Genomic DNA, 25,877 nt, shown 5'->3' with positions numbered 1-25,877 from the left:
TGTGGTTTTTTTCTAAGAAGGCCGCTGAGTCGGCCCCGTCTGGGTAGGGACCCCCTGGGGCCAGTGGGTGGGCCACTGGGTGGACCCCGTAGCTATGGTCTTTAACGTCGGCAAGAACGACTAGTGGATCCATATAATAGTTGAAGACTACCGTTACAGTCTTCAACGCACGGGATCTTAATAAAGGTTTGTGGCAATGCACGGGAACAATAACCTAGACTGATTGTGGAAAATATTTATATATTATATAGTAAAGATCAGTTAGTGCAAAAGCGTTGGCGAATTCTACAACGACCGAGTGTTTTGACTCAAGACGACGATGGCAATTCAATTAGAAATTTTGAACTTGTGACGAATCCGATAACTGCACGTCTTAGAAGCTGCGGATATGGCTACAGATGGAAAGAGACGAGCTTGGTGAAATGCTGTATAGCGTCTATCTATGAGAGTCATGGCTGCGCTACTGAGAAGAAACGATGCGTGTGCGGCATGACGAGTAGACATAAGACGAATAGTCAACGTCAAAGAAAGGCACGGAGGCGATTCGCCCCGGAGTTAGTTACAGTGCCCGTGGCGGACGAAGAAGTCCGAGTAGTGGTCTTGGAGAAGGAGGTTGTGGCACTACTAGCGCTGGAGGTAGCCTTAGTAGTAACAGGCTCGAAAACATTGATATATTTATCGCCACCGCAGATCTGGTTCTTATTGCCGCTGCACGGCCTGTTGCACTTGCCCTGATCGCTCGCCGACTCTCCGCCGATGAAGCTGCTGCACCAGCATTGGTTAACCGCCTTGACACCGGCGTAGAGGACAGTGTTGTTGACGGACGCCTTCCAGCACGAGTTTTCGCAGCCGGCAATGTCCAGGGCCGAGTCGCCTCCCTTGTTGCTCACTATGTGCTCTAGGACGGGAAAATTGGGATCATCGTCCGGGTAGCAGCCCCGGGCCGTCCAGAAGGAGGGCGAAGGCACATGTGAGCTGGTGCTGCTGCTGGTGGTGGAAGAGGCCCGAGTGGTTGTGGTGCTGGCGCCTGGAGGGGGATTGCGGTCACTGGTGGACACACAGTAGGACAAGGGGAAACGCCAGGGCTCGCAGTCGACGCTGAGAGACGGGTTTCATTCGTGAAACTCTTCTGGGGTGATGCCGAACATGTCCCTGACGTGTTTGCAGGAAGTGGTTTCATCGCCATTGTTCCACCAGTCGATGCAGCTCTTGACGGTTTTGGGGTCGAAAGAGTAGACTGGCTTCCGGGCAGCAGCACAAAGATGAGCAAAGACCAGCGCTACCAGGACACCGCCCGAGCGGTGGGTAGAAGCAGAGATTGGCCTCATGGCGATGAATTTTTCCACTCTTGCTCTTCTCTCTATCCTTCCCTGGTGGAGCTGAGGCGCGTGAGAAGAGAGGAATCAAGAGCCATACGAGAAAGGGCGAAAGACGTGGGAAGACCCGCGCAAGGTCAGGCTGCGATGTGGATGAGGGCAAAGAGTCCAGGCCAGCTACCAGAGGGCAAAGGCAGCGTGACTACCGGACTCTATGCGGCGCGGGTTTAAGTATTCAAATCCGTTGCGTAGTCGAGATGCGCCACGTTACACGGAGCTGGGAGAGCAGAGATTTGGGACGCCCGAAAACGACGTTGATCTGTCGACATAGCATCGGTAAAGTCGGTAAAGCGCCACTGGCTGTGAGGCTGTGCATCTGGGAGGAGTCCGGTGCAGGTAACTGTGCCGAGGAGAAGCAGAGGCGTTCGTCTTGGCGGTGCCTGAGGTGGTCCTCGGACTTGATTAGTAGCCGCTATTAGGGCTCGGGAGCCGCACGGTTGGCGCGCTTTTTTAACCATAAATTCTAAGCTTGGCAAGGGGCCAAGGATTCATCGACAGGGAATACACAGTATGAGACGGTGCAGCGGATATCCGCGGAGATGATTGGTGGCCTTGGTAGCGGAGCTGAGCAGCAGACGTCGTCGCTAGAGTCTCGCCCACACAATGCAGCAGACAATACTTGCAACATACATGGGCCTTGGTCGCGGTGATTGCAAGACACCGCACTCTGTCTGTACCTGCGCCGTACATTGTACGTAGGTACACATTCTTTCCTCTTCGGGGCTCGACAAGTGGAGCCTCGCGCCACCTGAAATTCTCATCGGCCGCGCGGGTCTGCCTTTGATTAGATATACTTGGCATCGGATATTATACGATTACTCTAGGACATTCCCAAGGTACTTTCACTTTCCATCCTCGCATTCATCGCCGGCATTTTCTGCCTGGCACAAAAGATCCTCAGCTCCCCCAACCAACAGACTCCCTAGGCGTTCTCCTCTCCTGCGTGCCTCCTGAACTCTCTCCACATGTCCTTCGCCAGCCTTCCCTCCGAGCTCCGCTCCTACATCTGGAGCTTGGCCGTGGCGCCTCGGCGCATCACAAATGTCCGCGCCAAGAAGAGCGAGGGCAGCTTCAGCAAGAAGCAGCGCCTGAAAAGCAAGGATATCCTCTACGAGACCACGTCAACGCCGCCCCCGGCTCTCATGCATGTATGCCACGAGTCTCGTCAGCAAGCGCCCTACCAGCGCGCGTTTACCGCGGGCACCGAGCCGCGCTGGACGTGGGTCAACTTTGACCTCGACATTTTCTGCGTCTCGAGCCTCTACGCCATTCAAGACCTTGCGTCTGTCTCCCAGCAATCCGACGTCCAGCGGCTTCAGATTCGGACTGACGACCAACCTGACTGGTATGAGTGGGCTACCACTTATAATGGGCTTTCCCCTCTCTGTAAATTAGAGAGCCTCAGGGAAATTCAGGTGGTGTTAGAGCTTGGTGATGCAATGTGGGGAGATGTGTTTACGGACTGGGGCTTTGGATGCTGTCCTGAAGATAATATTACGTTTCTCGACGAGGGGTCTGGGCTTGTGCTCACTGGCCCTCAGCTGAAGATGGTGGGCGATTGGCAGACGGTATTCTCGTTTGACAGGGAGGGAAACCCGCCTGACCCGGATCATCTCTCGGAAGAGATTGCTCATGCCCTTGACGATTCTTGGCACATGACTTTAGCACAAATGCACGAGATGGATTGAAAAGGTGTAAATTTGACTAGTGTCTACATGTAGTGTTACCAAGTATAATAATGAAAAGCACAAGAACATGATGGGGCCATGTTAGGGGCCGCAGTGGTTCATCCTCTGATCCGTCCGCCGCGTGGCGTCAATGCCCGGCTTGTGTGCCACGGCCGCCGTGTCCTTGGTGTAGAAATCCTTGGCGGCGGCTTCCACAATCTTAGCCACTTCTTCTCTACTCTTACCCGTGCCGGTTACTCCACCATTGATGGTCTCCTTCCAGTCGACCACATCCCAGGGTTCGCCGGTGGCCGGGCTAGTGCCGCTGCCTACAGTCATTGTCTTGACCGTGATGCCTTTGCCGCTCAGCCTGTCCTTCATGGCTTGGATTTGAAACGACCCATGATCGCCCATTCTGGCCTCAAGCACCTTGCTGTTGGCCTTTTGGAAACCGTCAAACAGAGCCTTGTGATTCTTGTAGTTGTCGCCCTTTCTAGATGTCTTCTGCACCAATTTCCCCATATCACTTAGGAACTTGATGTAGTTGTTCGTGCCGCCTTTTACCATCTTGTAAGCAGGTGGGCTGGGAACCATGCCATTGGGATATTTTTTGCTGGTGGTTGCCTTGAGGATCTCGGGGTAGATGTGCTTCGCAGTCTCTTGGGGATCGAGACCAGCGGCGCCGTCAGCAAGGGGCAAGGGATTTCCGCCGCTGTCTCTGCCGAAAGGTACGAGGGAGTTGCCATTCAGTTTGCTCAGAGCGCCAATTAACTCGTTGAAGTTTGCTCTAGGGCCCCTCGACTTGGTCTTTTCCCAACCGCCGGGGCATTCGCCCGTTGCCTTGTTGAATTCTCCCTTGCAGGCAAAGCCAATCATACGATCTGCTTCTGCGTTAAGGCCATCGATTTCATAGATGTAGTAGAGCCAGACGCGCTCCAACGCGCCCTGGTAACCGCCGGTGAAGACGGTAGTGATGAATAGGACGAGCTCCAGCAATACTGTGGCTCTCATGGCGGCGGTGGTCGAGGGCTGACTAGGAATGGCGATGAATGAACAAGTAATGACCGCGCCAAATGGTCCCCAGGAAGAAGAATGGGGAGCCAAGAGGGACGATGATGATATGGGAAGATGGAGCGAAATGCAGCCCAGTACGCTTCTAGTCATCGAGCACCCGTAGACCACGGATTCGCAAGGGGAATGTTATATACCTCGGTATGTATCGGCCTCTGGGCCAACAACACAATATCTTGGGATTACCAATAGAGGTTGAGTTTCAACAATAGAAGGCTTGTACTCCGTGTGCTTTACTATGCAAGATCGAGGTGAGGCCGAGGCGGTGCATCCCCTTCCTAGTCTAATGGGTGGAACCCTCCGCTCTAAACGATGCTACATACATGGGCGGTGCAGGGATTAGGCGGTTATTTTCACGACTAAAGGAACATTACCTGGAGTCATTATAAGGCGCTCTCACATTGATTGGCCGAAAAACTTGATTGTGTATAGTGATCAGCTAGCTCCTTGCGCTGTATACATCTTATTCAAGTAATAGCCGCGGCGAGGCAAGCGAAGGGCCGCGAGAGCAAAGTGGGTTTTCCTTGAATGAGCATTGCCTCTGGTCTGCAAAAGAGCTACTCCCTAGGGGAAAAGGAATCCTTTGAGTGTTTATCATTATAGTGTTGGTTGTATCTCACATGGTCGAATCCTTCTTGGCCTTGTAATATTGGAATCCGCCGCCGTTGCGTTGCTTTCTTATAGGATTGCGGGTACTCTCCACCTGGTGATTGCCTGTAATTACATAGTTCTATAGTTCTCGTCTCACTCTCCTCTCTTATCCGTCCGTGCCGCTTCTTCAGAAGCTTTGTTAAAGATACCACCTGGAAGAACCAACCAGACTCTTCTAGGTTGCCTTTCAAGGGTCTCTGCCCACGCCCATCATAATCCCCCCCTTTCCCTTCGTTTCTTCCTCTTCCCTCCTTACGCTATCGCTTTCCCCACTCCTCCATTCACTCCCTCAACGCTCCCATAGGGGCAGGCCAACATGATAGTCTCATTACGCCGCGGGTTGATTGCCGCTCTCTTGCTGTCAGGGACGGTCGCTGCACAAGATGATGCCGCCGGACACGACAGCATCGAGGACTGGCGGGCAGCACACGTCCGCACATCGGGAGATGCCATGAAGCCTTGTCCTCCGCCGTGCCAGGAAGAACCATCTTCTGAATCTGAAAAGGCATCTTTCCTCTTCTCCGATGCCGCTGGTCTGGCCGCCTGCAACGAGACCATGGTACTAAGCTTGGCCGTTCAAAACAGCAATATAGATGGTGCTCCTAGGCCAGTTGCAATCAGAGCATGCAAAGCCGAATTCACATCCAGATATGACACTTTTACACCGAAAGAGGATGTTGCCGCCATTTGCTCAACGCCCAACCATAGAATCGTCCAGGCCTCCGTCTCCATGGGGGAGCTCAGCTCTCCCAATGGCAACAACAAGTTTGTCACTGTCCATCTCCTGGAAGCGGGCAAACAACTTCTCAACTCGCTCGGCGCAAAGAAGCCCTCTTGCACCGATAATTTCCTAAGCTTTGGCTACTCACAGTCTTCCGTCATTGGCCTTTTTGGAGGTCTTGAGCTTCACCAGCATGGTGTACCTGCCGAGGTCATGAACAAGTTCCTGGAGCATGCCCGGGAGAAATCCATCTCCATGTCAACCCTTGTTCAACTCTGCAACGAAGGAGAACGTGGGCCGACTATGCCGTCGGTGTCATTGCCGTCAGTTCTCAGGACTTTTCTTTGGCCCAAGACGCGGTCAAGGCATGGGCAGATGGACGTTGTGTCTCGGCTGACACCAACAACAATCCAGGCTGGACGGCCGTCACTATCCGCGTCCCAGAAAACGCCAGAGACTCCAGAAACACCACCAGCACTCAACCATCACAGGAGGTCTCTGATTCTGGAGATGCTGCCCATATCTGGGGAAAGTCGCGTCTTGCCGCGAGGGCCACCTGCAAGACGCAAACGGTCAAAGCGAACGACGGCTACGCCTCGGTGGCCGAGCGATGCGGCATTAGCCAGGCTGATCTGAAAAAGTACAATCCTGCATCCAACTTCTGCTCTACACTTGTCCCTGGCCAAGTGGTCTGTTGCTCTTCAGGCCAGCTGCCCGATAAAATCCCCCCGGCCAACTCTGACGGCACCTGTAAAACCGTCAGTGTCATAAGCGGCGACGGCTGCACATCCCTGGCGTCAAAGTGCAAGCTGGCTCCAGCAGACTTCACCGCGCTTCACCCAGACAAGAACTTCTGCTCAAGCCTGGCCGTTGGCCAGCCAGCCCGTCTGATGCACTCGTGGCAAGCTGCCCGTCTGAAACCCAAGCCAGGTAAGGATGGGTCGTGTGCGACGTACACCATCAAACCGGACGATGGCTGCTCTGCCATTGCTGCCTCTCATGGCCTAACACAAAAGGATATTGAGGATTTCAATAAGAAGACTTGGGGCTGGACTGGCTGTAACCCGCTCTTCCAAGGAAGCGTAATCTGTCTGAGCACAGGACACCTCCTTTTCCAGCCTCTGTCGGAGATGCTCAGTGTGGACCGACGGTGCCCGGTACTAAGATGCCGCAAGGCAGCACCAGTGATGACTGGGCTAAGATTAACCCTTGCCCTCTCAATGTCTGCTGCAATATCTGGGGCAAGTGTGGTTTCACAGATGACTTTTGTATTCTTTCCAAGTCCGTAACTGGTGCACCCCGCACTTCCGGGGTCAAGAATGGATGCAAGTATATACCCATCTGACTTATTACGCCTCTTTGCTTCCATGTTCTCCCCAGGCAGCGCATGGAAACTGATGTCGAACAGGTATCGCTAGCTGCGGCAGAGATATTGTTAAAGGTAGCGCGCCTCAGAAGACGCTTCGAGTCGCGTATTTTAAGTCTTGGAACGGCAACCGCAAATGCTTGACCATGGATGTCAATCAGATTGACACCGCCAAGTACACGCATATCCACTGGTCCTTTGCTAATGTCGCGAAAGATTTCAAAGTTGACGTTAGCGGCGCACAAGCACAATTTGATATGTTCAAGGGCATGGCTGGGGTTAAGAGGGTCATCTCGTTTGGCGGTTGGGACTTTAGCACCAAACCAAATACGTTTAACATTCTGCGAGAGGCTGCCAAGTCGGGGAATCGCGACACTTTCCGCAAGAATATCGTTGACTTCCTTGGCAAGCATAGCCTGGACGGCGTTGACCTTGACTGGGAGTATCCAGGTGTAAGTACTGCTGCGCCATCCCTTAATTCCCCGACACCGCTAACGCTAAAATACTTAGGCTCCTGATATCCCTGATGTCCCTGCCAGTGATTCTAATGCTGGAGAAGATTATTATCAGCTGCTAAAGGGCATTAAAGACTCTGTTGGTACTAAATATTCCGTTTCGTTTGCAGCTCCAGCTTCATACTGGTACCTCAAGGCTTTCCCCGTCGAAAAGATGGGTAAGGCGCTTGATTATATTGTTTACATGACATACGATCTTCACGCCCAGTGGGACTATAACAATAAGTGGACGTCTTCCGGCTGTCCTACTGGTAAGTGTCTTCGCTCTCACGCCAACGAGACGGAAACAAAGGATGCCTTGGCTATGATCACAAAGGCTGGCGTGCCATCTAACAAGGTTGTTGTCGGCGTCGCCAGCTATGGGCGCTCTTTCAAAATGGCCACAGCCGGTTGCGATGGACCAATGTGTACATTTACAGGTAGTCCAAGACAGTCTAACGCCTATGCCGGCCGCTGCACAAACACTGCAGGCTACATTTCTAACGCTGAGATCAAAGAGATTATTGCTTCTGGGAAAATTAACAAGCAGTGGGTTGCTGCTGGATCTGATATATACTGGTCTACAACAACACCGAATGGGTGGCTTACATGAATAACTCGATCAAGTCGGACAGTGAAAAGCTCTACGCGTCCTACAACATGGCAGGAACGAGCGATTGGGCTGTTGATTTGCTGGAGTTTCGCGAGTATGCTCCCTGTAATCCCCTGTCTTTTTACTAATACTTTATACTTACTGGTTTGCAGTGGTAGTGATCTTGATAGTGGGGCTGCTGGCGACTTTCCGCTCGACTATGAGTACAAGATTGATACAGACTTCTACAGCCAGTGTGACGCCAGCTACGATTCCCTGGATACCCTTGAGAGCCGCAAGGATAAAATTCCTGATCGCATGTATTTCTACATGGCCAAAGTGGAAGCCAAGATCATGGGCGATGCTCTGAACAAGTACGACGACCTCATTGCCGACGGCTACGACGACAAGTTCAGCACGTTTCAGACATGCGTCAAGCATCAAGTGCCCGATCAGATCAATGCTTTTATGGGCAACGGAAAAGCTGGTGACTACTTCAAGTGCGAGGAGACGGGCGAGCGCAATTGCTGTGGTAGTTGCCGCTACTTCTGCGATGATGACAGCAACAAAGACTGCGATAACTCTAAAGACTGCAAAAACGGCCGCGGCACATTCACGATTACGTGTCCGACAGAGTTCAAGGACGGCGAGGTTGGAAATTGGCTTGCCGAAGACGCGGCTCCAAATACCACATTCACGCTCGAGAATGAAGATGGTTTTTACAAAGCTATCTACGATGACTACGGCGTTGAAAAGGATTGGATAAAGTTTGGCAGTACCCACGTCTACTTGAACAACGGTTGCCAATACTCCGATGACATTAACAAGTGTGCATGGGACAATGATAATTGGTACTGGAATTACCCTCAGGCCAGCGACGATATCAAGGTTTCCAACCCCAAGGATATTATTGGAGACTCGAACGGCAAGTCGAGAGATCTGCTGTCAAGACTCAATATCTTGATTACCATGGCCGACTACGACGAGCTCGAGGACCCGGCTGATCTGGTCGACGCAGCAATGCTCCCTGCCCTGAGCATAGACTCAGCCGTCAGCAGCATGGTCGAGGTTGCCAAACAGGCTGAGGAGATCAAGAAGGCCGAACGCCAGGAAATGATCCTCTCCTTTATCACTGGCGTCCTCTTCTTCATCCCATTTGTCGGTTCGGCCGCCGGTGCCGCGGGCCAGACCACCGTCCGCACCATCCTCGGCATGCTTGGTCCGGCAGCCGACGCCGGCCTGCTGACGTGGGGCATCATCGAGGACCCCGACAACGCTTTCGCCACCATCTTTTCGACTCTGGCCACTGCGGGTATAGGCGCTGGCGGCTGGGGCAGAGCGGCGAGGGCGAAGCGCGGCATGTTGCCCAAGGATATTGACGCCCTGGGCAGTATCAAGGACAAGGTCAATCGGTTTGAGGATGTGAAGATAACGTCTTGTAAGATCTAAACCCTTTGGCGGTGATCTTGGGTGATAGACGAGGAAGGTGATATAAGAGAAACGGGGGACTGTCCGCCTGTGAATAGCGAGTTTTGCTGCTAGAAATGCAATTTATTGCGCCGTCTACCCAAGTTTATGTATTTTTGATAGGATTGTAAAGATAGCATTGAGGCTGTTGGTATTCCTTTTGTAGCAGGAAGAAGGAGGCGTTTGTAGTGTTAGAATTTCCTGTACTGTTTCTTCGTCAGAATATCAACTCTAAAAGATAAGCTATAATTTGAATGAGATCTTATTGTCCAAGATATTATATAACAGTAATATAACAGAAACTTTGTAATTGTTACTAAATTTAATAGGCAGTCTAGCTTGGCAAAGTGCACAATAATACAAGAGAATGGAGTAAAAGAAATAAAAGGTTCGACAGAATGCTAGCTTGACCCTCTTTGTCTGGATCTCTGACTATAATAAATAACAAGCTTCAAAGTCACTTGATATTTATTTCTAGGCCTTGCAAAATAAATATATATTGACTTATATTTTTTTAAATAATATTCTAGTGTTTATATATTATTTTTATTTACTATTTTTAATATTTTAATATATCCCTAGTATTTATTTCCTATATAAAGTAAAGTATTAATGATAAAATAAATAAAATAAAAAAATTAATATAATAAATATTATACTTTGTAACAACCCGGTAACTAAGGTTTTATAAGAGTTAGTAGCTTAGAAGAATTCCAAGGGATAAAACTGGTTTTATAGTTTATATTAGCAAATAGGTTAGGAGATCTATAGACAATAGTAAATATTATAATATTACTAGTAAATAAATTAAAAAAGTATTTTAATTTTAATTTTATATTAATAACTAGTTATTTAAGTTATTTAAATAAATATATTAAAGTAAATTTATATATTTAATTACTTAAATTAAATTATTTATAAAATTTAATAATTATATTATAACAAACTATATACTAGTTAGTTAATATAAAATAGATTCCCAAGGGATAATGTAACATTCTGCTCCTATACCTAGTATAGGGTAACTAGTTCCTAAGGGATAAACCTTTAACATCGGGTTTATATTAGTAAAGAGATATAAAGAATCTTATAAGCAGTCTTAGTTATATAGCTAATAACTTTAAATAAGGGTCCAATCTAGTTATTATATAAATGCTATATTAACGACTGACTATTTAAGCTATATTTAATAAGCATAATAAACGGTCTTATATAGTAAGTCATTCTATAGTTATTACTTATATAAGTTGCACTATACCTAATAAAAATACTTCCTTAAAGTTACAGTCTTATCTTATAAGTAGGTATATATTTTACTAAAAATACATTTCCTTTAATCTAATTAATTATTTTATTTATAGTTTACCTAAAGGTATATGCTAAAGGGATCTTATATAGTTAGTTTATAACACAATGCCCCCCTTCCATTAGTCTTATCCTCAAGGCCTAAGACTACATAAGGTCTTATTCTTCCTTCTTTAGTAATAAATAACTATACTTCTTTATAATGCCTTATAGTATTTCTAAACAACATTCTTCAGTTCTTAAAAGCTCAACTAATTATTATAAAGCAGCAATAATAATTATTAAAACTATTAAAATCCTTATTATGCCTTATTCTTTTTATAATTTCTATAGCTTACCTTATAAAATAATAATAAAATATAATAAATATTTAAAATATACCTGCAGGGGTTAAATATATAATAAAAATAGCATTTCTTTAGCTGCAGGTAAATATCTTTCTTAGCTTCTAATAAATATATATTTTTACTAATTTATTTCTTAGTATAATATTTAGCAGCTGAAAAAAAGCATTTAAATGCTGCTAAGCATTAAGCCAAGCGTAAGCTTTTTAAGCAGCAATAGAAATTAATAAAGTATTAATAACAGTTAATATTATTATTATAATAAATAAATAAAAGTTTTATGCAATTATTATATCTTTAGGAGCAGCATTAATAGATTAATATATAAAGTAAGCAAATGCTTTATTATAGGGTTCAGTCTTTTAATAAATTAAATAACTTAAAGCATACTAAGTTAAAAGCAGTAGTAAATATATAGCTTAACAGCAGTATTAACGTAATTAATTAAAATACAGTGCTTGCTGATTTAAGCCCAGTATCTAAAAGAATTTCTTTATTAGCGCCTAAGAACTAAAATATTTAATAGATTCCTATAAATTTTTAAGTTCTAAGTATCCTTTTTATTTAATAAAATATTTAATATTCTAGGTTTTAGGGTTTTAGCATATAGCAATAATATTTTTAATTTTATATTCTTCTTCTTAATCTTCTACAATAATTTTATTTAAAATAAATCTTTTAGTTTCTTTATTAATTTATACTTTTTTAAATTATAATATATAAAAGACTAGATTTTAAATTTTCATTATATCTAGTAAAGCTAGCTTATAATTAACTTCTCTAATTTATTTTAAAATTTCATAAGGTTTTATTTTTTTAACATTAAGCTTATTACTTAGCCTATTTATTTTAATATTTAATAGTTTATAGCCTTATAAGTATTACAGCAGGTAGACTATATTTTCCTTTTAAAGAATTAATCCTGCAATTTTATTTTTATTTATATATTTCTTTATACACTTGCTAATAAACTTAAGTTATATATATATTTCTTTATATAAATTAATTATTAATTTTACTTATAATTATACTTTCTTTAAATTAAGTTTATTTTATAGTAGTTTAAATACTTTTAGCATAAATTTATAATTTATAAAAAAAGGCATTAGTTTTATAGATTTTAATAATATACTATTATAGTATAGTTAAGCTACTGGTAGTTTTTTAACCTAATTATCTTATATAAAGTTAATGTAAGCTTATAAATAAGCTTTAATAACTTGATTTATATACTTAATTTATTTATTTATCTAAGGATAATATATAGTGTTAAGTTTATAATTTATTTTTAATTTAGCTATAAGTTCTTGCTAAAATTTAAAAGTAAATATTTATTTTTAATCTAAGATAATTTCTTTAGGTAGTCTATAATCAGCGGTAATTATTCTTATATAAATATAAGCAAGGTCTTTTAATAAATATAACTGTCATGAACCAACCACATAAGATCCCTTTGGTATGTACCTCTGGGTAAACTATAGATAAGATAACTAATTAGAATAAAGGAAATGTATTTTTAGTAAGATATATACCTACTTATAAGATAAAACTGTGACTTTAAGGAAGCATTTTTATTAGGTATAATGTAACTTACATAAGTAATAATTATAGAATAACTTACTATATAAAATTATTTATTATGCTTATTAAATATAGCTTAAATAGTTAGTTGTTAATATAGTATTTATATAATAACTAGATTGAACTTTTATTTAAAGTTATTAGCTATATAACTAAGACTGTTTATAAGATTCTTTGTATTTTTCTGCTAATATAAACCTAATGTTAAAGGTTTATCCCTTGGGAACTAGGTTACCTTATATTAGGTATAGGATTAGAATATTATATGTTAATGACTCTTGTTTAGAAAAATACTTTAGATTTTTTGAGTAATTAAACTACTATGTCTTAAGACAATACTGAAAGCTAACTTACTTTAGAGGAGACTTTTTTCTTTACCTAAGATGATGATAGGAATATTACTATAGGAGGGACCCTTGATTAGAAGAATATGGATGGCGACAAAGCTGCTAAATTAATAAAAAATATATATAAGTTAAATAAGATTTTTGTAGATAAACTTAATGACAGGAAGTCTGCTAAAAAAGATATAGGAGTATTTATTAAATAATAACCTCTACCTATGTTTAATAGCAAGACTAGTAAACTTTATTTTTTTTAAACTTAGCTTAAAGCCTACTTTAAAGACTTTAAAACTACTTTTAATATAGAGTATAAAAAGACTTCCTTTGCAGCCTCTTGCCTTAAAGGAACTGCTTTTAAATGATTTTGCCTTATATAAGACGCCTACTTTAATAACCTAAATGGACCTCTATTAACTTAAGTTTAAGAAGTTTTTAATAGCTTTAAATAATTTAAAAAGGAACTTGCTAAGGCATTTAAAGACGTTAGAGAAATCTAAATAGCTGAAAATAAACTTATAAATATCTATTAAAAAGGGAAATGCTTTAATTATACTGTAAAATTTAAAGACTTGGCCTTTAGAGTTAAATAAGGATAGCCTGCCCTTATTAAGTAATTTTATAATAGACTTAAGAAAAGTATTAAAGAAAAAGTTTATAATAAAGATTAAATTAAGTATAATTTTATTTTTTTTATAGAAGAATATATTAAAGTTAATAACTTACTCTATAAACTTAATATAGGAAACCAAGGCTTTAGTAAGGAATAGTTAAATTAAGGTAAAAAACAATAAGAATTAATTGCTAAAGACAATAGTGGTACAGCTAGACCTATAGACTTTAATATAATATAAAAGAAGAAAAAGGAATTTAAATATTATAATTATAAAAAGCTAAATTATATAGTTAAGAACTATAAATCTTTAAAAAAGGAATGATCTATAATTCCTGAACTAAAAGTAATATATGTTATAGATAAAGGTAATAAGATTATTTATTTATTAGAATGATTAAGATCTTCTAAAAATAATAATAACTATAACTTTTATGAATCTGCATTTAAACTCTTAGATTACTCTAGGACATTAGATATAGAAGCTAATAATAAAATCCTTGATTGATAATCTGTCCTTTAAGTTAATTTTATAAACCTAGTAAACCTAGTTAAAGGCATTGCCCTGGAAAATAATGAAGATAATAAATAATATAATTATAGATGTTACTTTAAAGAAACTTAAGATATTATATGATATTATAAAGATTTTACCTTTAAAATTATAATATTTAATTTATTCTAATATAATATTGTAGATAAAGTAAATGTAAATGTAGAATATTCTTTAATAATGCTATATGCTTATTAAAATAATCTATAAAAGTAAACCTTAGAAATATAGTATATTATTAAGGCTATTATTATTAATTAAGCACTTATTTAAGGCTTTAATTATAGAAAATTAGCTAGAGAATATAATTATATTAACCTAGTATATCTGCTATATTATTAAATTAGCTGGACTAATTGCATTACTTATAAATATATAAAATACTTTAAATAAAAGGCTGAAAAAAATGTTTTTTTAGTATATATTTTTTAGTGTATAATACTAGAACTATATAATAATTTATACTGCCTTATATAGGAAGCTACTTAATAATATTGATTTCTTAAGATAGTTGTTTTAGAACCCCTTAAATATTTAGATAAAATAAGCCTTTTTAGATATATTAATTAATTCTATAAAGTATATAAATTAAGAAAACTATAGGATTAGTATAAGTAAGAAGAAATTAGAAGAGTAAAGTTAGATTGTTAATAAAAAGAATTTAAAGACTGTAATAAAATAGAATGTTTATGATATATAGATAAAAAGATTAAAAACTGGTATTATTTAAAAAACTATTAAAGTTCTCTGTAGAAGGGCAGCAGGAGGACTTATAATATTTAAATATTATTAACTTAGAATATAATAGTAAAGAAGAAGAAAAGTACTTTAATAAAAGAATTATTTTAATAGTGTTACTAAATAGGAATTTACTTAGTGTTTTAATAGATAGTGGATTAGGAAGTAACTATATATTTGCTATAACTATAATATACCTGCAGTTACTAGTGTATAAGAAGAGAAAACTATATTAACTTTTTTATGCTAAAGGATAGACCTTTAAGTATAATAAAGGATGAATAAAGTAATAGACTGATCCCCTGCTGCTATAAATTAATAACTGTACTATAAATATAGTATATAATATAGCTAATATTTTAAAATATAACCTTATTTTAGGAATACTCTAGCTATATAAATATAAATCTAATATAAAATGAAGAATAGGCTAAATTTATTGGTGTAATAATGGAAGTACTTTAAATAGAACTGATGTAGAAATATTAAAAGAGGAACTAGGTTGCTAAAAACTTAAGGTTTTCTTTAGCCCTTTAGATATCCCTCTTTAGTATTATTGGAAAAGGGAGAAAATAAAATAAGTTTATATGCAAAGGTATATTGCTATCCTATGCTGAGAATTAATAAAACTTAATAAAAAACTATATAAGTTAAAAATAAAAGAACTTACTTTAGAAGAATAATTAATATTAATTTTAAAATAATATTGGAAATATTAAAAACTTTTTAATAATTAATTAAAAGAAGGGTTGCTACTGCATTTAAAATGGGATTATAAAATAGTATTAAAAAAAGGAGAATTACTAAGATTTTATAAAATATATAACTTAAGTAAAGGAGAATTAAAAATACTTAAAGAATAAATTGAAATATAATTATAAAAAGGATATATCTATATATTGAAATTATTAATTAAATACTTTATTATTTTTATTTTAAAAAAGAATAGTAAACTTTAATTAATTATTAACTACTATAAGTTAAATTAAATTATTATTAAAAATAAAACCCCTTTACTATTAATTTTATAAATTAAAAATAGATTATATAGGAAAAAGTAGTTTATAACTTTTAACCTTATAGAAGCCTATAAGCTTATATAAATAAAAGAAGGAGATGAATGGAAGACAGCGTTTGCTATAAGATATAGGTTGTATAAATATGTGGTTATACTATAAGGGTTTATTAATGCATTTACATTCTTTTAAAAGAGAATAAACTATATATTAAAACTATATTTAAATGACTTTGCAATAGCTTATATTAATAATATTTTTATCTTTTTAAAGACCCTTGAAGAATATAAGAAATATATTTATCTTATATTATAAAAACTTAAAGAAGTAAAACTCTTTATTAATTTTAAAAAATATATTTTTTATTTTTAATAAGTAGAATTTTTTAAATATATTATTACCCTAGAAGAAATTTATATAGACCTTAAGAAAGTTGCTGTAATTAAGGAATGGCCAATGCCTATAATGCTTAAAGAAGTATAAGTATTTTTTAAATTTGCTAATTATTATTAAAAATTTATTAAAGACTTTATGTAAAAAGCTACTTTATTAATAAATATAATAAAAAAAGGTATTCCTTTTAAGTAAGGGGAAGAATAGTAAAAAGCCCTTAAAGAACTTAAAATAGTAATAATATTAGAATTTATTTTTGCTATATTTAACCTAGAAAAACCTATTATAATTAAAATAAATGCATTAATGTTTATAATAGGAGGAGTATTAAGTTAACTTAAAAAAGACAGTAAGCTATAACCTATTGTATTTTTCTTATATAAACTCTATAGACTAGTAATATAATACACTATATATAATAGAGAAATATTAACTATTATTAAAGTATTTAAAGAATAAAGATATTACTACTATAAAAGCAAGCATAAGGTTATAATCCTTATAGACTATAAAAACCTCGCTTACTTTACTATTATATAAAAACTATTAAGCTAATAAGTTAAATACTTTAAATTCCTTTTATAATTTAACTTTAAATTTATTTATTATAAAGGATTGGAAAATGAATGAGTTAATGCTTTAAGCAGAAGAATTAATTATAAGCAAGAAGTACTTAAGTATATAGCATAAGCACTATAATTTAATAATAATGGAAATATTAAATAAGTATAAATTTATGTAATATTTAAAGTTCTAGAAAGTAACCTTATGCTTAAAGAAATTAAAGAATTTATTAAAAATTGAGAAAAGGAATAATATCTAGAAAATATTACTATAGACTTAGGATACTTTAAATAATATAGAAAAATTTAAATACTTAAAGAATTATAAAGAAAAGTAGTTAAATATATTTATGAATATCTGCTGCATGGATATAAAGGTATAATAAAAATATATAATTAAGTTTTAATATATTATAATATTAAAAAACTTAAAGAATATATAAAGTATATTGTATTATACTGTAATATATGCTAATAAATGAAAGATAGAAGACATAAACCTTATGGAAAACTATAGCCATTACTTATTATAGAATAACCTTAGGAATTAGTTACTTTTAACTATATTATTGATTTACCTTTATTAAAAGAACTATTTATAGGTATATAATATAATAGTATTTTTATAGTAGTCTGCTGACTTATAAAGCAAGCTTACTTTTTACTGTATAAAAAGTTATATTTATTAAAAGACCTTGCTTATATTTATATAAGAATAATTACTGCTGACCATAGACTATTTAAAGAAATTATTTTAGACTGAGGATGAACATTTGCTTTTAAATTTTAGTAAAAACTTATGGCTAAATTAGGAATAAACTATAAACTTAATACTGTATATTACCCTTAGATAGATGGATAAACTGAATGCATGAATTAAGTTATTAAAGCTTACCTATGAGCTTATATTAATTTTGCATAAAATAATTAGGTTGAAAAATTACTAGTGGCTTAATTATATTATAATAGTATACTATTGGAATTTATAAAAATAATACCTTTTTATGTAAATTATAGATTTATGCCTAAAGTATTTAGACTACTATAAGATAGACTTAACTTAGAAAAAGTATAACTATAAGCTAAATTAATAATTAATTTATATAAAGAAATATATGTATAGCTTAAATTTATTAGTAAGTGCATGAAGAAATATATAGATGAAGATAGAATTAAAGGATTAATTCTTTAGAAGGGAGATATAGTCTACCTACTGTAATACTTATGAGGCTATAAACTACTGAATATTAAGATAAATAGGTTAAGTAATAAACTTAATGTTAAAAAAATAGGACTTTATGAAATTTTAGAATAGATTGGAGAAGTTAATTATAAGCTAGCTTTATTAAATATAATAAAAATATAAAATCTAGTTTTTTATATATTATAACTTGAAAAAGTATAAATTAATGAAGAAACTGGAAGACCTATTTTAAATGAAATTATTGTAGAAGATTAAGAAGAGGAATATAAGATTGAAAACGTTATTGCTGTATGCTAAAACCCCAAAACCTAGAATATTGAATATCTTGTTAAATAGAAAAGATACTTAAAACTTAAAAACTTATGGGAACCTGTTAAATATTTTAGTTCTTAGGCGCTGATAAAGAAATTCTTTTAAACACTGGGTCTAAATTAGCAAGCACTGCATTTTAATTAATTATATTAATATTACTATTAAGCTGCATGTTTATTATTGCCTTTAATTTAATATGCTTTAAGTTATTTAACTTATTTAAAGACTGAGCTCTATAATAAAGCATTTGCTTACCCTATATATTAACTTATTAACGCTGCTCCTAAAGATGCAATAATTATGTAAAACTTTTATTTATTTACTGAGATAATAACATTAACTATTGTTAATACTTTATTAATTTCTATTGCTGCTTAAGAAGTTTATGCTTAGCCTGATGTTTAGCAGCATTTAGATGCTTTTTTTCAGCTGCTAAACATTATGCTAAGAAATAAATTAGTAAAACACTTATTTATTAGAAGCTAAAAGAAAAACACTTATTAGCGGCTAAAGAAATGCCATTTCTATTATATATTTAACTTCTATAAGTATATTCTAGACATTTATTATACTTTATTGCTATTTTATAAGGCAAGCCATAGGAATTATAAAAAGAATAAGGCATAATAAAGACTTTAATAGTTTTAATAATTATTATTACTGCTTTATAATAATTAGTTGAGCTTTTAGGAATTGAAGAATGTTATTTAGAAATACTATAAGGTATTATAAAGGAAATATGGTTATTTACTACTTGAGAAAGGAAAGAATAGGACTTTATGTAGTCTTAGGCCTTAAGGACAAGACTAATGGAAGGGGGGCATTGTATTATAAATTAACTATATAAGATCCCTTTAGTATGTACCTCTGGGTAAACTATGGATAAGATAATTAATTAGGATAAAGGAAATGTATTTTTAGTAAGATATATATTTATTTATGAGATAAGACTGTAACTTTAAGGAAGTATTTTCATTAGGTATAATATAACTTATATAAGTAATAACTATAGAATAACTTACTATATAAGATTGTTTATTATATTTATTAGATATAGCTTAAATAGTTAGTTGTTAATATAGCATTTATATAATAACTAGATTGGATTTTTATTTAAAGTTATTAGCTATGTAATTAAGACTGCTTATAAGATCCTTTGTATTTCTCTGCCAATATAAACCCGACGTTAAAGGTTTATCCCTTGGGAACTAGGTTACCCTATACTAGGTATAGGATCAGAATGTTATAATAACTTTTTATATAGCAAAAAGTAGACTTGCTTTATAAGTCAGCAGACTACTATAAAAATGCTATTATATTATATACCTATAAATAGTTTTTTTAATAAAGGTAAATTAATAATATAGTTAAAAATAACCAATTCCCAAGGTCGTTCTGCAATAAGTAATGGTTATAGTTTTCTATAAGGCTTATATTTTCTATCTTTTATTTATTAATATACATTATAATATAATACAATATGCTTTATATATTCTCTAAGCTTTTTAATATTATAGTACATTAAAACTTAATTATATATTTTTATTATACCTTTATATTTATACAGCAGATATTTATAAATATATTTAACTACTTTCTTTTATAGTTCTTTAGATATTTAAATTTTCCTATATTATTTAAAATATCCTAAATCTATAGTAATATTTTCTAAATATTATTTATTTTTTTAATTTTTAATAAATTCTTTAATTTCTTTAAGCATAGGGTTGCTTTTTAAAACTTTAAACATTACATAGATTTATATTTATTTAATATTTTTATTATTGTTAAATTATAGTACTTGCGCTATATATTTAAGTACTTCTTATTTATAATTAACTCTTTTACTTAATACATTAGCTTATTTATTTTCTAATCCTTTATAGTAAATAAATTTAAAGTTAAATTACAAAAAGAATTTAAAGTATTTAACTTATTAGCTTAATAATTTTTATATAGTAATAAAGTAAATAAGGTTTTTATAGTCTATAAAAATAATAACCTTATGCTGGCTTCTATAATAATAATATCTTCATTCTTTAAGTGCTTTAATAATAGCTAGTATTTTTTAGTTATATATAGTGTATTATATTACTAGTCTATAGAGTTTATATAAAAAAAATATAATAAGTTATAGCTTACTGTCTTTTCTAGGTTAACTTAATACTCCTCCTATTACAAACATTAATGCATCTATTTTAATTATAATAGGTTTTTCTAGGTTAAATATAGCAAAAATAGGTTCTAATATTATTGCTGTTTTAAATTCTTTAAAGGCTTTTTACTATTCTTCTCTCTACTTAAAAGAAATACCTTTTTTTATTATATTTATTAATAAAGTAGCTTTTTACATAAAGTCTTTAATAAATTTTTAATAATAATTAATAAGTCTAAGGAATACTTATACTTCTTTAAGCATTATAAGCATTAGCCATTCTTTAATTATAGCAACTTTCTTAAAATCTATATAAATTTCTTCTAGGGTAATAATATATCTAAGAAATTCCACTTATTAAAAATAAAAAATATATTTTTTAGAATTAACAAGGAGTTTTACTTTTTTAAGTTTTTATAATATAAAATAAATATATTTTTTATATTCTTTAAAGGTCTTTAAAAAATAAAAATATTATTAATATAAGCTATTGTAAAGTTATTTAAGTATAGTCTTAGTATATAGTTTATTTTTTTTTAAAAGAATATAAATGCATTAGTAAGCCCTTATAGCATAACTATATATTTATATAACCTATATCTTATAGCAAATGCTGTCTTTTATTTATCTCCTTCTTTTATTTATATAAGCTTATAAGCTCTAGTAAGGTTAAGGGTTATAAACTATTTCTTCTTATATAATCTATTTTTAATTTATAAAATTAATAGCAAGGGGGTTTTATCTTTAATAGTAATTTAATTTAATTTATAATAATTAATAACTAATTAAAGTTTACTGTTTTTCTTTAAAATAAAAATAATAAAATATCTAATAAATAATTTTAATATATAGATATATTCTTTTTATAGTTATATTTTAATTTATTCTTTAAGTATTTTTAATTCTCCTTTACTTAAGTTATATATTTTATAAAATCTTAGTAATTCTCTTTCTTTTAATACTATCTTATAGTCCTATTTTAAATATAATAATAACCCTTCTTTTAATTAATTATTAAAAAGTTTTTAATATTTCCAATATTATTCTAAAATTAATATTAATTATTCTTTAAAAGTAAGTTTTTTTATTTTTAACTTATATAATTCTTTATTAAGTTTTATTAATTCTTAATATAAAATAGCAATATACCTTTATATATAAACTTATTTTATTTTTTCCCTTTTTTAATAATGCTAAAGAAAGATATCTAAAGGGCTAAAGAAAACCTTAGGCTTCTAGTAACCTAATTTCTCTTTTAATATTTCTGCATTAATTTTATTTAAAGTACTTCTATTATTATATTAATAAATTTAGCTTATTCTCCATTCTATATTAGGTTTATATTTATATAACTAAGGTATTCTTAAGATAAAGTTATATTTTAAAATATTAGCTATATTATATACTATATTTATAGTATAGTTATTAATTTATAGCAGCAGAGGATTAATCTATTACTTTATCTATTCTTTATTATACTTAAAGGTTTATCCTTCAGCATAAAAAAGTTAATATAGTTTTTTTTTCTTATATATTAGTAACTGCAGGCATATTATAGTTATAGCAGATATATAGTTACTTTTTAACCTATTATTTATTAAAACACTAAGTAAATTCTTATTTAATAATACTATTAAAATAATTCTTTTATTAAAGTGCTTTTTTTTTTTTTTATTATTATATTTTAAGTTAATAATATTTAAGTATTATAAGTCCTTTTGCTGCCCTTCTGCAGAAGACTTTAATAGTTTTTTAAATAATACTAGTTTTTAATTTTTTTATCTATATATTATAAACATTTTATTTTATTACAGTCTTTAAATTCTTTTTATTAACAATCTAGCTTTACTCTTTTAATTTCTTTTTACTTATATTAATCCTATAATTTTCTTAATTTATATACTTTATAAAATTAATTAATACATCTAAAAAGGCTTATTTTATCTAGATATTTAAGAGGTTTTAAAACAACTGTCTTAAGGGATTAGTATTATTAAGTAGCTTCCTATATAAAGCAGTATAAATTATTATAAAGTTCTAATATTATACACTAAAGAATGTATATTAAAAAAATATTCTTTTTAGTTTTCTATTTAAAATATTCTATATATCTATAAGTAATATAATCAATCTAGCTAATCTAATAATATAGCAGATATACTAGGTTAATATAGTTATATTCTCTAATTATTTTTCTATAATTAAGGCTTTAAATAAGTGCTTAATTAATAATAACAGCCTTAATAATATACTATATTTCCAAGGTTCACTTTTATAGGTTATTTAAGTAAGTATATAACACTATTAAAGTATTTTCTATATCTGCACTTGCTTTATCTATAATATTATATTAAAATAAATTAAATACTATAATTTTAAAGATAAAATTCTTATAATATTATATAATATCTTAGGTTTCTTTAAAGTAACGTCTATAATTACATTATTTATTATCTTTATTATTTTCTAGGGCAATGCCTTTAACTAGGTTTATTAGGTTTATAAAATTAACTTAAAGAACAGGTTATTAATCAGGGATTTTATTATTAATTTCTTTATTTAGTGTCTTAGATATATTTAAGAGTTTAGATATAGATTTATAAAAGTTATAGTTATTATTATTTTCAGGAAATCCTAATTATTTTAATAAATAGATAGTCTTATTGCCTTTATTTATAATATATATTGCTTTTGGCTTAGGAATTATAGATTATTCCTTTTTTAAAGATTTACAGTTCTTAGCTATATAGTTTAGCTTCCTGCAATTATAATATTTAAATTCCTTTTTCTTCTTTTGCATTATATTAAGGTCTATAGGTTTAGCTATATTACTATTATCTTTAATAATTAATTTCTGTTATTTCTTACCTTAATTTACTTAAAATCTTAAATAATATTTCCTTTTTTATTTAAAGAAATCTATCTTTAATTTCTATAGTAAATTATTTACTTCTATATATTTTTCTATAAAAGATAAGAAATTATATTATTTTTAATTAATTTAATAGACTTCTTTTTTAATTTTAGGTTTAAGTTTATTATAAAATTATTTAATAAATATTAATTCTCCTTAATTAATGCATATTGCTAGATCTTAAAATATTACAGTATAGTTTAAATACTTCCCTTTTTAATAAATAGTAATAAATTTATTTTTAGCTATTTTAATCTCTTTAATATCCCTAAAGGCTTTTTTAAGTTCTTCTTTAAATTTATTAAAACTTCTAAAAATAACTTTAGTAGCATCTTTAGCAGCAAGGTTATATTCTATATAATCATCCTAAATTAATTTAAATTATTTAAAAGTAAATCTTAAAAAATAAAATGCTGTAAAAGATACTTTATCTTCTTCCTTTTTAAAAATAATAAAGAAATTCTAAAAATAAGCTTTAAGTTATATAATAAATAATTAAAGTTTAATAGGCTTGCTATTATATACTAATAGAAATTAAAGCTTAAAGGTAACTTTAATATCCTTTCCTAAAGCTAGTGCTTTTTATTTTTTATATAGTTTTTTAATAAGTTTTTTAAACTGCTTAATAATAAGCTTGTCTTAGTTAAGTTTACCAGTAAGGTTAATGTCTTTATCTATATCTTCAATAAAGTTAAAAGTAAAGGTATTAAAGTTACCTAAGGTTACTATAATAGTTTAAATTACTTAAAAGATCTAAAGTATCTTTTTAAATAAAAGTTATTAATATATAATATTCTACTTCTATACCTAGTATAAAGTAATTAATTCCTAAGGGATAAACCTTTAATATTAGGTTTATATTAATAGAGAGATATAAAGGATTTTATAAGCAGTTTTAGTTATATAGCTAATAACTTTAAATAAAGGTCTAATCTAGTTATTATATAAATACTATATTAACAACTAACTATTTAAGCTATATTTAATAAGTATAATAAACAGTTTTATATAGTAAGTTATTTTATAGTTATTACTTATATAAGTTATACTATACTTAATAAAAATGCTTCCTTAAAGTCACAGTCTTATCTCATAAGTAGGTATATATCTTACTGAAAATACATTTCCTTTAATTTAATTAGTTATCTTATCCATGGTTTACCCAGAGGTATATGCTAAAGGGATCTTATATGGTTGGTTTATAACAGATAAACCTAAAATAAGTTCTTTAGGTTTATATTAGCAAATGGGTTAAGAAACCTATAGGCAATAATATTACAATAATAGTTACTAGTAAAGATTAAAAAAGCTTTTTAATTTATAGATATAGAACTATATTAATAACTAGCTATTTAAGTTATTTAAAAAGAGTATAAGAAGTAAACTTATATATTTAATTAGCTAAATGTTTTTAATATATTTAATAATTAAGTTTATTAAGTTATATTTAATATACTTAATAATAGATTTTATTAAATAGTTTATAATTAATTAATAAATTAAGGTTAATTTATTTATGCCTACCCAGTAGGCTTATTATTATAACCTTAAGTATTAAATTATAATATAATACTCCCTTTTTATTAATTTTATCCTAAGACCTTATTCTTAAACCTATACTTTCTTTATTATCTATAAGTATTAATTTTTACTTTCTTTATTTTTTTAATTTTAGTTAATAAAATAGCTAGCAGTAAATATAAGTATTTTAAGTTTTCCTAGGTTCTATAGTATAATATATTTAAGCATTTTATTTTACTTATGCTATTAGTTATAAAGCCTTATTTTTATTATAAAAAGTATAGTTATAAGTATTTTACTTTTAAAGAAGATTTTTTATATTACTTATAGTATATTTATTATTAATAATTAAATTATAAAGCTTTTAGTTTTTTTATATTTTAGCTTTAAAAAATAATAATTAAAGGTATTAATTTTAACTTTAAATTAAAAAGGGCAGAGGAGGCTTAATTAAAGGCTAATGTATATATAAAATATTTTTATATTTAAAAAAAAAATAATTTAAAAAAATAAAAAAAGCTATTAAACAGGGGATTAATAATTTAAAAAAGTTAAAGCAGGTTAAGCATAAGGAATATAAAGTAAAGGCCGCTTGCTAGGCTGCCTTAGTGCTTAATTCTTTTATTAGCTTATTCTAGTTTATTAGCAATATTAATTAATCTACCTTTAATTTAAATTTATTATTATTTCTACCTTTAATAATTAATAAAATTCTTATAAAATTATTTAGGTATTTTTTTTAAGTTCTTTTTCTAGAATTTAAAAGTCTTTAAATAAATTATATTTTTTTTATTTTATAAAATACTTTTATTTATTTATTTTTTATTTATTTATATATAAGTTAATTTTTTAATTTTATATTCTTTTTCTTTATCTTAAATAATAATTTTATTTATAATTAATTTACCTGTTTTTTTAT

General features: G+C 31.9%; 5 protein-coding genes across 5 annotated transcripts; 3 read left to right on the top strand and 2 right to left on the bottom strand.

The window, feature by feature from the left end:
• Positions 1-521: 521 nt before the first annotated feature.
• On the bottom strand, positions 522-1,328 carry TrAFT101_009466 (uncharacterized protein; the record flags this gene model as incomplete). Its single annotated transcript, XM_066128661.1, has 2 exons — positions 522-1,047; positions 1,147-1,328. 2 exons carry the CDS (start codon positions 1,326-1,328, stop codon positions 522-524), a joined length of 708 nt encoding a protein of 235 aa, XP_065984781.1.
• Positions 1,329-2,003: 675 nt separating this feature from the next.
• TrAFT101_009465 (uncharacterized protein) lies at positions 2,004-3,221 on the top strand. Its single transcript, XM_066128660.1, has 2 exons — positions 2,004-2,212; positions 2,303-3,221. Exon 2 carries the CDS (start codon positions 2,342-2,344, stop codon positions 3,062-3,064), a length of 723 nt encoding a protein of 240 aa, XP_065984780.1. The 5' UTR covers positions 2,004-2,212; positions 2,303-2,341; the 3' UTR covers positions 3,065-3,221.
• TrAFT101_009464 (uncharacterized protein) lies at positions 3,086-4,054 on the bottom strand (the record flags this gene model as incomplete). The annotated part of the gene is made up of 1 exon (XM_024901584.2): positions 3,086-4,054. One exon carries the CDS (start codon positions 4,052-4,054, stop codon positions 3,146-3,148), a length of 909 nt encoding a protein of 302 aa, XP_024754429.1. The 3' UTR covers positions 3,086-3,145.
• A 1,027-nt stretch (positions 4,055-5,081) lies between these two features.
• TrAFT101_009463 (uncharacterized protein) lies at positions 5,082-6,150 on the top strand (the record flags this gene model as incomplete). The annotated part of the gene is made up of 1 exon (XM_066128659.1): positions 5,082-6,150. One exon carries the CDS (start codon positions 5,082-5,084, stop codon positions 6,120-6,122), a length of 1,041 nt encoding a protein of 346 aa, XP_065984779.1. The 3' UTR covers positions 6,123-6,150.
• Positions 6,151-7,499: 1,349 nt separating this feature from the next.
• Positions 7,500-9,626, top strand: TrAFT101_009462 (uncharacterized protein). The gene is made up of 2 exons (XM_066128658.1): positions 7,500-8,053; positions 8,112-9,626. Exons 1-2 carry the CDS (start codon positions 7,956-7,958, stop codon positions 9,385-9,387), a joined length of 1,374 nt encoding a protein of 457 aa, XP_065984778.1. The 5' UTR covers positions 7,500-7,955; the 3' UTR covers positions 9,388-9,626.
• Positions 9,627-25,877: the final 16,251 nt, after the last annotated feature.

This window comes from Trichoderma asperellum, chromosome 5, assembly GCF_020647865.1.
Source record: "Trichoderma asperellum chromosome 5, complete sequence".
Classification (NCBI taxonomy): Eukaryota; Fungi; Ascomycota; class Sordariomycetes; order Hypocreales; family Hypocreaceae; genus Trichoderma; species Trichoderma asperellum.
This window is presented reverse-complemented; position numbering and strand designations above follow the sequence as displayed.

Coding starts and splice junctions, on each gene's coding strand:
- TrAFT101_009465 (XM_066128660.1), top strand. CDS start 2,342: ATGTCCTTCGCCAGCCTTCCCTCCGAGCTCCGCTCCTACATCTGGAGC.
- TrAFT101_009462 (XM_066128658.1), top strand. CDS start 7,956: ATGAATAACTCGATCAAGTCGGACAGTGAAAAGCTCTACGCGTCCTAC. Junction 8,054..8,111: donor GATTTGCTGGAGTTTCGCGA/GTATGCTCCCTG, acceptor ACTGGTTTGCAG/TGGTAGTGATCTTGATAGTG.